This window comes from Coffea arabica, chromosome 9e, assembly GCF_036785885.1.
Source record: "Coffea arabica cultivar ET-39 chromosome 9e, Coffea Arabica ET-39 HiFi, whole genome shotgun sequence".
Classification (NCBI taxonomy): Eukaryota; Viridiplantae; Streptophyta; class Magnoliopsida; order Gentianales; family Rubiaceae; genus Coffea; species Coffea arabica.
The window spans coordinates 31,708,759-31,719,760 of NC_092327.1; the positions used below are offsets into that span (position 1 = coordinate 31,708,759).

General features: G+C 33.2%; 1 protein-coding gene across 1 annotated transcript; it reads right to left on the minus strand.

The window, feature by feature from the left end:
• Positions 1-8,817: 8,817 nt before the first annotated feature.
• Positions 8,818-10,578, minus strand: LOC113709439 (berberine bridge enzyme-like 8). Its single transcript, XM_027232204.2, has one exon. It carries the CDS (start codon positions 10,556-10,558, stop codon positions 8,960-8,962), a length of 1,599 nt encoding a protein of 532 aa, XP_027088005.2. The 5' UTR covers positions 10,559-10,578; the 3' UTR covers positions 8,818-8,959.
• Positions 10,579-11,002: the final 424 nt, after the last annotated feature.

The following is an 11,002-nucleotide window of genomic DNA, read 5'->3' on the forward strand; positions in this document are numbered from 1 at the left end:
AAAATTACAGAAAAGTAATTTTAGACCAATAAGCACTAATACAAGGAAACACAAAACAGCGAGAAAGCGCAGAGAAACACAGAAGGTTCAATGATCCAAAGCCCCAACTAGCCTATCTCAGGGTTTTGTGTACTCAATCTTACTAAAACCTCCTATATTTATAGCCTCCAAAGGACAAGAAGCATTGCAAAATTTCTGATATAGAAGATAAGTCACACAAATAAATCTCTACCAAGGTATTGTGGCTCAACTTGTAAGAATTCAATACTTGTATTGAAGGCACTTTGAATTTGCCCAACTATTTTCGTTATTTACAGATTCTTACAAAATTGTTGGATTGTGTATTTTTTTGTACGTGAAACTGACATGAAAAGAAAACAAAAATAGAGGATCACTTCACTGTCATGTAAACAAGAAGAAATAAAACGAAGATCCATTTAGCAACAAAAGAAAAACAAAAAATTGAATTAAAGTATAATTCGAAGTATCTTAGCTGATTTAATTATTGATTCGAGAATTCCGTATGAGCAAAAGTTGTTCTACCTAGGTCGACTTGTCAAGCAACATAATATAGGAACACCAAATTGCTAATTGCTTTGAAGGGTACATTAGGATACTAATTAACTAATATAGGAACAGAATAAAAATCTTTGAAGTAGAGAATATTGGAGCCCACATTAATCTCTTCCACATTTGATTGATAATCATGATGTCATTAGTTATCTTCAAGGACAACGAAATAGGTTGCTTCACCGCACAAAAATCTCCAACCTCTCAGTCTCTCTCTTTTTTTTTTTGGAGTGACCTCTCGGGCTATGCTTTATTGACAAGGTTTTTCTAATGGTGACCTCTAAACACTATTCTTCCCCACCTCTTATCTCAATATATACGATGAAAGTCTTGGACTAGATACCTTTCCCGGATCATAGGATAGTATAACAAATAAGGTTGCTTTCACTTTTAGGGGGCTCTATACATATCCACAATTTTCCCAGTGTGTGGAAATGGATAATGATCATTAAAAGTTTGGCAATACTGATAGTTGGATTTTTGGATTTGTCATGCATGGCCAATATAGATTTCACTTGGTCATATAGAGTTATAGACTCAGATCAATAATGCCACAGCTCAATCAAACTACTGTTGTAGGTGACCTTGGCAGCCCTTGTGAAGAATTAGGAGCTGCTTGGTTAAAATGTCTGGGAATCACAGAATGGAATAAACCCCTTATTTGTTACTTGGATTAAGTCTATTGAAATGCAATTTTTGGAATCATTTCTAAAAAATGGGACTTATCCCATTTCCGAACAAATTGGGAGGTTTTGGACAAAACCCTCAACTTATTCCCTCGGACAACATTTATGACGGACCTACCCATCACATACAAAACTCTTCTACCCTCTCTTTCTCTCCATCACACGCGGCTCTTTCTGTTCTTCTTCTTCATCAATTTTCCTATCTCTTCTTTTTCATCATATAGTCTTTATTTGTAATCCACAATCTCTTGAAAAAAAAAAGATCTAAAGTAGATCTAAATAGATTAATAGTGGGCAAATATCTTCAGTGGACAAATTGTTCAACAAGATCTCCATGAGAAAGATCTCTAAGAAAAATTGAAGAAAACCCTCCACTCAAATCCAAGGGTGCAGACGAGGTTCCAAAATATTGAAGAAGAAATGATGCAGATGCTGCAAATAGCCATGGCATGTGTTGCCAAGGTGCCTGAAAAAAAGGTACTGTGGGAGTTAATTCTATTGCGACCGAAAAAAAGGTGGCTGTTAATTGTATGACATTTTTTTTTTTTGAGGTGGGAGTAGAGCGGCATGGAATTGCATGCTTCTGTGAATACTCAATATTCTTTTCCACAGTTCCACAACATAATTTAACCCTTCTTTTTTTTTTTTTTTTTTTTAAAGTTTCAGTTTTTTTTTTTTGGTTTGCATGCTACTGTCAATATTTTGCATGAACCATGGAAAAAGTGATTCAAGTATAGAACATAGAGTAAAATTTTCATATAAGGCTAATACTGAATGTTTCACAATATTTTCACCTTTTATCACTTAGTTTTTTTTCGAATTCTATTTATGTTTTGTACTAGTACAACCCTTTCTCATTTAGAATCAAGATTGTGTAACAAAATGTAAGTTAGTTGGTATTTGCAGATGAGAGCTCCAGAAATGTAGAAGATTGCAGAAATATGTTGCCAGAAGGGCAGGTCTAGTTGAATTTTGCCGGGTTATATTAGGGTATGTAATAATTATAAGATTTTTTTTTTTGTAAATTTATACAATTTTGGTGTAATTAAAAATATGATTCTGTATAGCTCCTCAAGTAAAATATAACAACTTTAATAAGAATTATAACAATTAGACAAAACACAGTTAGATATGACACTTTCCTTGATGTTTACAGAATTGCACTTTTGTGATAAAAAAAAATCAACCTCATATTATTGCATGCCAAGGTACTACAGATTATAATAGTACATCTAACTTAGGCATAGTAAATGCCGTACGTAATAAATACACCAAGTTTTTTTGAACAATTTATTCACCATACTTTTTAAGTTATATTGGAACTTGAATTGGCTGAAAACTACTTTTATATATAAGCTAGCAAACAATATTTCATCTTTTCCATATATCTTGCTTTCTAGCAACATATACTTCATTCCTTTCTTTCTTTAATAATGCATCTTTTTGGAATACTTTTATTGAAAAGGTCTGTGCATTTTTCCCATAAACATATTGTGCTCTTTTTCTTTTTCTAAATCTTTTCCCTTTTCTTCTTCTTGTGGACTATTAGTTAAATATTCGACAATTTTTTAGTTGTATACCGATTGTCAGGCACAAAATGCTCCTAATGTATGATATCCTAAAACAATCAAATGAAAAGTATCCCTTGAATTTGACTGAAATTTCTCAACGTAAATGATCGAGTATCAATTGTTATTCAATAATTTGATACATTTTTAGATTAGGAATTATGAAATCTTTAATTTTGTCTTGAAGGTCAAAAAAATTGACATGTTATACCCTGTAATCTTTTATACAACAAAAAGAAAATACTATTTTTCTAGGGCAGTATGCAACTAATTAAACTTTAATTTTTGTATATGACAATCATTGATTCCATAAACGAAAAGCAAACTACACAATAACAAATACACCTACAAACATAAAAATGAAACAATGGACATATGTGTATTTATGGTCAAGCAATACATATACGCTAATCCAATTATCTGATTAAATGTGTAAATTAATTTGCTCCACTATTCATCAATATTTAAGTTGTCCAAATACTTAAGCAAGGCGTAAAATTGTATCATACATATAGGTATGCGCTCTTTTTCCCTCTTGTTTCAATGTGCAACTTTCTTGATTTATTTCCAATAATTTGTTGTTATATTTTTTAAAAAAGTGATTCATATATATTGTAATATGGCATATACAAGTACTTGAAATAATTGATTCTATTTTTCTCTAAGACTTTTTGTAGTCTATGGACAAAACAAGTACAATAAAAGCCAATATATATTAAAGGAGAAAAGAAAAAGTGTTCTGGTTGAGGTGATGAGTTCGAGACATCAAGCAAGGTGGTTGTAAATAGCTGTCCAATATGTGGCAGAGCTTAGTTGACCTAGGCGAAGCTTTTAGTGTGAAATTTTCATCACTAATACTTGAAAGTTACCTATCATTAAATTTATGTTTGTTAAAGACCAATAGTCCATTACTTAGATACACATAATTACTTTTCAAGAAATTTGTTCTCTTCCTATTTTTTGTTTCTAAAAGTTATCAAAGCAAAGAAAATTACTTTATTTTTTGGTTGATGATAAGGAAAATTATGTTCTATTTTCCCCTTTCTTCTTGTAACAAGTTTTGTATCCGTTCGTTGAACGGGAATCTTCGAAAAATAATAAACTATTTAGTCAATTTTATAAAAATGTCGATATGAAATACAAATTTAATGTATATTCTATTATAACCTTTCTTAAGTATATTACTACGTGCGCATCATAATATAAAGTATTCTTATAATATAAATGTGAAAATCTAATTCAGTGAATAATTATTTAAAAATGGAAAAAATAACATTCGACAATACCATAACATTCAAAAACTTGAAAAGAAATAAAAAGTGCAGTAAATAGTATCAAATAATATTCTATTCTTCAGAAACTTTTTTTCGTTTTTCTTCTGTTTGAACATTCTCCTCCACTTATCCGTGCAAATCAGCATTTATTGATTTTCCATTATCACTGCATGATAGCAAAGCAAGACAACTAAGTATAAAAAAATAAATGATTTATCACATTCAAAATTGTGTAAGACAATACATAAAGATTATAGATTAAGAAAGTACAATAGTATATTAAATCTACCTCCTCATGCTAAAATCAAATATTGTACATTTAATTAGCCAAACTATTTATGGTATTTGATGTATTAAAGTGGGTAATACTTTTATATTAAATTGTATTTGTAAACTTAGTTGACTATATATTATGCCCATGAAAATCTTGTTGCGCTGACCCTTGAACACCAACATACATAAATTTCGCAAAAGGAACCAGAATAAATTTTCCCATTTCAGTTCATGATCACTCAAGAGGCATAGGCCAAATGCTTATAATATGAATATTTAACAGCAGTGGAAGACATAGAAAACATAGTTCAACTAAAGTAACTAACAACAATAATAGCTTAAGATACAAAATTTCTGAAGAAATATTTTCGTCAATTGATTATTAAAAATTTAAGAACAACATGGGACATAATCAACAATAGCATTTACTTCCATAAAATTGAGCAATTCAAGATGAAACTATTCCAGATTGTAGTTACAAATTGTATTTACAATTCTGGAAAACAAAACCCATGATCACTCACAATTCAAGATGAAAATTTAGTAGACATTTTATCTTCGCAAAAGGAACGAAAATAAATTTGCCCCTCTCAGTTCATGATCACTCGAGAGGCATAGGCCAAATGCTTGTAATATGAATGTTTAACAGCAGTGAAAAACATAAAATAGATAGTTCAACTAAAGCGACTAACAGACTTACATGTGGTTGGGAAAAAAAGGCTAGAGAAAATAACAAATTCAACTCTTGGAGTATGTGCTGAGCAATGATCCACAGCACCAGCTACAAGCCCAGTACCTTGGATAAACGAAACAAAGGCAAATTAATAAACATCTAACATGCATCCTATAGCATATGAATGTTGTCCAATTCGCTGGAAACATCTAACATGTTTCTATATGAAAACTTACGATGAAAATACTATTTTAAATCCTATCTCTTCATACAAAACAAATAGAAAATAAAACCAAAACACACAAAATGCAAAATATGTTACTAAATTCTTACAATTGAAGATGAACATGTCATTTTAAAAAAGAAAAATGTGTATCGAAGGAAGATTTACCTGATAATTAAGAGGAGTGGAAACCCAAAATCAATGTTTTAATGTGCCAACCGCTTGCACTGGAAATACCTAACCATATAAAGAGGCTATATGTAGGCATAAGAATTGATAAGCATATAAAGAGATATTGATAAGAATATTACAAGTAGTTTTATCTTAATTTAAGTTGTTGAAAGTACGTAACTTTGGGTAGGAAATAAGAATTGATAAGGATATAAAAAGATATTGATAAGAGTATTAAAAGTAGTTTTATCTTAATTTAAGTTGCTTAAAGTACATAACTTTGGGTAGGAAATAAGAATTGATAAGGATATAAAGAGATATTAATAAGAATATAAAAAGATGATAATAAAAATTAGTTTTACTAAAGGCATGCATGCTAAAGAAATTATACGGGTCATACCTTGTTGTTATACCTAGAAGTTCACAAACCAAAAGAGGAGCAAGCGGCTGCAAATATATGATTATGATAGAATGATAATCGGCCGCGAATATAGGATAGAATGCTAAGGACGGTTTTATAAGTCATACATGGATGATAATGACGGTTTTATATTTGAAATTTAATTTAGATAGATATTGATAATTGATTTCGTGCTTATGAAAAGAGAGAGATAAGCTCCATATAGAGCATAGGTTATTTTTTTTTAAAAAAAGGTGGAAATCATGGAATAAATGAACAAAGGCAAAAGAAGAGAGGGATGGAAGAGCGTAGGTTATTTTATAGAGCGTGTTGAAACCACTTGCCCTGTCGTTAAGCCATGTAGGAAAGAAAAAGCATAAACCGATAAGAATGAGAATACGACTTTATTATATATATATATATATGATGCCTAGATGTCTCTTAAAAAAAAAAAAGAAAGGAAAGTTAGGGTCTTTCTAAGTGTAAGTCCAAAACTAGTGTTAACTGTCGCAAAAGTCTCAAAATTCATGCAAAGTGAATGATAAAAATATTAGAAACTTAAAAGACGAACTATGGTATGGCCAACAACGTTCACAGGAAATTTCTATAATACTTCTATAATGCGAGCAACTAATCAGCCTCCAAAATCTTTGGCTTCCCCTCCGTCTAAAGTTTACACCCAAAACGTCACTATTATATACACTTCTATGCTATTCCTGAAACTCTTCTCAGATTCTCACTATCTCATACAAATAGTAGGTATCCCCTATTTCACCAGCAATCTCCAATTGTCCCAAGATAAAACAGCATATTGGACTAGTAACAATGGAGTCCAAAATTCCCACAGCAGTCCTGTGTTTGGACTGGAATCTGACTTCATTTCGCACCCTCCAGATACTGTAAACAGTTACTGCTAATACTAGTCCTTTAAACTGATGACTGAAAGTATTATGGTGGGCAAGCCAACATAGCCTCTTGATCCCAAGAGTATTTGGATGCTTTGAGCTTTTTACCAAACCATTTGTGTCGCAGGACAATCAAGAAATAGGTGAGTCATATACGCTCTCCTCCACCCTTGAGCAGAAAACACATGCTTCAGAATCTATCTTTACCCCCACTTCTGCAACCTATCAACCGTGTTCTTTCTTCTCTTACGTAGCAACTGCAGAATGAAAGTACACTAGAAATGTTATTCTTACACCAAACCAGTCCGTACCATCCCACATGTGGTCTCTTCCCTCTGATGGCTGGCTTCCATGGCTGATTTTACTTTGAAAACGCCTGAACCATCTTGTATTATCATTTCTGTCGAAGTCTGGGCACAAAGGAACAAGGTATTGCCAACATCACCGTCCTTACTTCTCTTGACAGTTTCCTCCCTTGGGGGCCACTTCCACTGCTCCTTTCAAATACGCTCTTGGCCATTACAGCCAAAAGACGTTAACATGTTTGTCAAAAAAGACAAATGCAAAGGTCCTACAGGGTACCATGAATCAAACCAGAAATTTGTTTGTAATCCATTTCCCACATTTTTTTTGTATAAAAGGATGTGCTAAAATCTTAATTTCAACAATTTTCTCCACACCCCGGAACAGTCCATAGGTACTTGAATCCCCCTTCGTCTAAATTGTTATTAAAAGGAAAATGAATTTCCTACTTTCATTCAATATGTCCTTTTTTTTGTCATATCTTATTATTTGTCATATTTTCTTTGCTTTTTTAACCCTCTAAAATTTCTTTCCTGTATTCCAGATGGAAATTACCTTGAATTAGTTTATATTAAAAGCCAGTATTATATGAATAGCCTTTTTTTTTTTTGTTAACTCCGGCAAAGGGGAGGGACGCCACCTCCACTTTTATATGCATAGCCTTAAAACGAATTAAAAAGGTTTCTACCTTGGACAAATATTGCACTCAGCCAGGCATATTTTCTAAACTTTGTCTGTTTTTATGAAAACCTATGTATCTCAAGCTTCTTGTTTATGCCCGGTTAAGCAAATGATAATATATCCAACACAATGGTAAAAATCCCACGTAGATAAAATATCCATCATGTTAATAAGCACATTATAAAAAGAGCCGCACTTAATTATGACATTGATAATGATGGAAATCATCAGAATCTATACGGTAAAAAGAAATTTGATTTTTACTAAATTTTATTCTAAAATAAAACTAAAACTTTTCCAAATCAATTTCAATTCCATAAGGGATTCAATTTCTAATTCAAAACCTCAAGGTCGGTATTACATAAAAGGCCCCGATAACAAATTCTTAGTACATTAGGATATGTAAGAAAGTCCTCAGAATTTGTCGTCAGAAATCCCCTTAGTAACATATACATGCATGGATGTTACTTTAATCTCTATTATTTTTCCCACCATCATCTAGTCTAGTAACAAAACAAGAATGCCTAAAGGGGTAAAAGGCTTATTCACATGTTTGGGAAAACTTGGAAAAATAAACGCTGACAATGACAAGACGAGCAAGTAAAATTGCACATGAAAATAAATTGGTTATAGGAATTCAACGAAGCTCCAAAACAAATCTTTTTGTAATTGTCCTCTTCTTCTTGTTCATTTCGTATGATTGAAAAGTGAAAACTAAAACACTAAGTCACTAAATTTAACTTTTTCTTTTAATATAGTAGGGTAGGGATCTAGTACAAATATTTTTTTAACTTCACTGGAAATTCATTTCAATTTGATAAGGACATTTAATGCATTAAAATTCTCTTCCTAGATTTCACAGATACCATCGATAATGTTAAGAATGGCATTCACATAATAAGAATGATATAGTTTTGATTATTTTATAGATAGACAGATACATGATATATAGGCCGTTAACCTAATAATGGGAGAATTATAGTCCAATTACTTGAGCTAACTCTTGATCTCGCAAAATCACTATAATCAAATTGGGATGACACTATATATTTGACAAATTGGGGGAAAAAAGAAAATCACTATACAAAACTTTGACAAAATAATCTTTATTCTGTGTGCTTTGTGTAGAATCATTTATGACACTTTGCAGTTTGCAATCCAAATAAATTACAGAAAGCAAAAACAAAAACAACAATCAACAAAACCAAAGCTACATGATAACTTCTTTATTGTTAGTATTTCCTAGAAGGAGACACCGGAATGGTTTGTTCATTCCTGAAGAAATTGTCAGGATCAACCGCGGTCTTAACTTTTACCAATCTGTTAAAATTTTCCTTGAAGTACTTAATTCCATAAACAAGTCCCTCCGCGTAACTGTTCTTGCCATTATGGGTGATCCCTATATCAAGATCTCTGTAATTGAGAAATGCTTCCCTGGGGAACTTGGAGACAAAAGGAGTCATATATTTATGTAAAGCTCTGGTCAAATTGATGTAATACTCGGCCGTCTGGACACCATTTTGATCCCAGTTTGTTGCATACTGAATCTTTGCAATATTCCCAGCTCTATGGGGAAAGGGTTTGGCCGAGGCTGGAATCTCGGCCATTCTTCCTCCATAAGGATTGAAAGTCAAGACTGGAGTCTGCAATTCAATCATTTTCTTGAAGATGAATTCTATGCCTTCTATTGGCATAGGCTTTTTCAAATAATCAGATTTCCTTTTCAGGTGAGTTAGTACTTGAGGAACTCTGCTAAGAAGCATATCAACAGGAGTTCCAAGGGGGAAGCTGGTGTAGTAAATTACAGATTCAGCCCAACTCATCTCCATGCAATCTGATTGCCGCAATCCCAATTCAGGAAAACTTTCATTCATCAGAGAAAGAAGTCTTGCCGAGTCTCCCAAGAACAGCGTGAAGAACGCTGATCTTATAGTTTTACCTCCTGTACGATTATTATTGACCACATCAATAATCATTCTTATGAAGATGTCATTGTCTAACTTGTCTGCAACTTCCTGCCACCTGTGAACAAGAAACGTTGCATTTTGCTCATAAGTCCTTTCCACCCTGAACACTGTAACTTTAGGGGGAACACGGACCAGATTTATCTTGTATGCAAGAGCAACTCCAAAACTCGAAGCTCCACCTCCAGTGATAGCCCAGAACAGATCTTCTCCCATTGCTGCTCGGTCTAGAATTCGGCCATTCACACCGATGATTTGTGCATCAATAATATTGTCTACTGAAAGGCCATATTTCCTCATCATGTTGCCGTAGCCACCCCCACTGAAATGCCCCCCAACGCCAACTGTGGGACAAACTCCGGCAGGGAAGCCATGAACTTTGCTTTTCTCATAAATTCTGTAGTATACTTCACCAAGAGTTGCTCCAACTTGAACCCAAGCTGTCTCTTCTTCTATGTTAACACTGATTGATCGAATGTTGAACAAGTCAAGGATGAAGAAGGGGACTTCAGAGATGTAGGAAACGCCCTCATAGTCATGCCCTCCACTTCGGGTTTTCATCTGTAGGCCTTGCGCTTTTGCGCAGATGATAGCTGCTTGGATATGAGAAACATCCAAAGCAGTGAGGATGAGGAAAGGCTTTCTTGTGGTGGACTCATTGAATCTTAGATTTCTGATGTAGGCTTGCAAAACAGTGGGAAATGAAGAGTTGTTTGGGGTGTAAATTACTGCAGAAATGTTGGGTGAAGAATGCTTTTGTAGACATTGAACAAATGTCTGATGGACAGAATGATCAGAAGCTGCAAATGAAATTGCAACCACGGTCGAGAACAAGAATGAAGCTAGAATGATGCTAAGATTTCTCATTTTCGTAGTACTAAATTACTAGTGGATAATGGCTTTGGTTCGGGATTGGCTGCAATATATAGAAGTTTTCCAGCTACACAAATCCAGTTTGAAAAGAAATGGTTATCAGATAAAGCTAAACCTCCCACCATTTGACCATGAATTTGTCAAAGTAAAATTCCAAATCGTTACCTAAAAATTAAAATTCCAAAGTAGTTAGATTTTCAGATTTTTGCTTGTGCGCCTTGAGTTGAATTTCTCTGTTCGTAGGGAGACAAGAATTAAGATAGCGTTATTATGTTGAATTTCTCCATTTGTAGGGACACAAGTATTTAGATAGTGCTAAAACATACCTCCCTTTCAAATTGAATAACTTAACTTCCTACTTAAGTATTTTGACTATTTTTTGAGAATTTCAAATTTTATTACTCTTCCTACTTAAATATTTTGTAGTACATTATCTAT

Excerpts from the sequence above, each read along its gene's own strand:
- LOC113709439 (XM_027232204.2), bottom strand. The coding sequence starts at position 10,558 with ATGAGAAATCTTAGCATCATTCTAGCTTCATTCTTGTTCTCGACCGTG.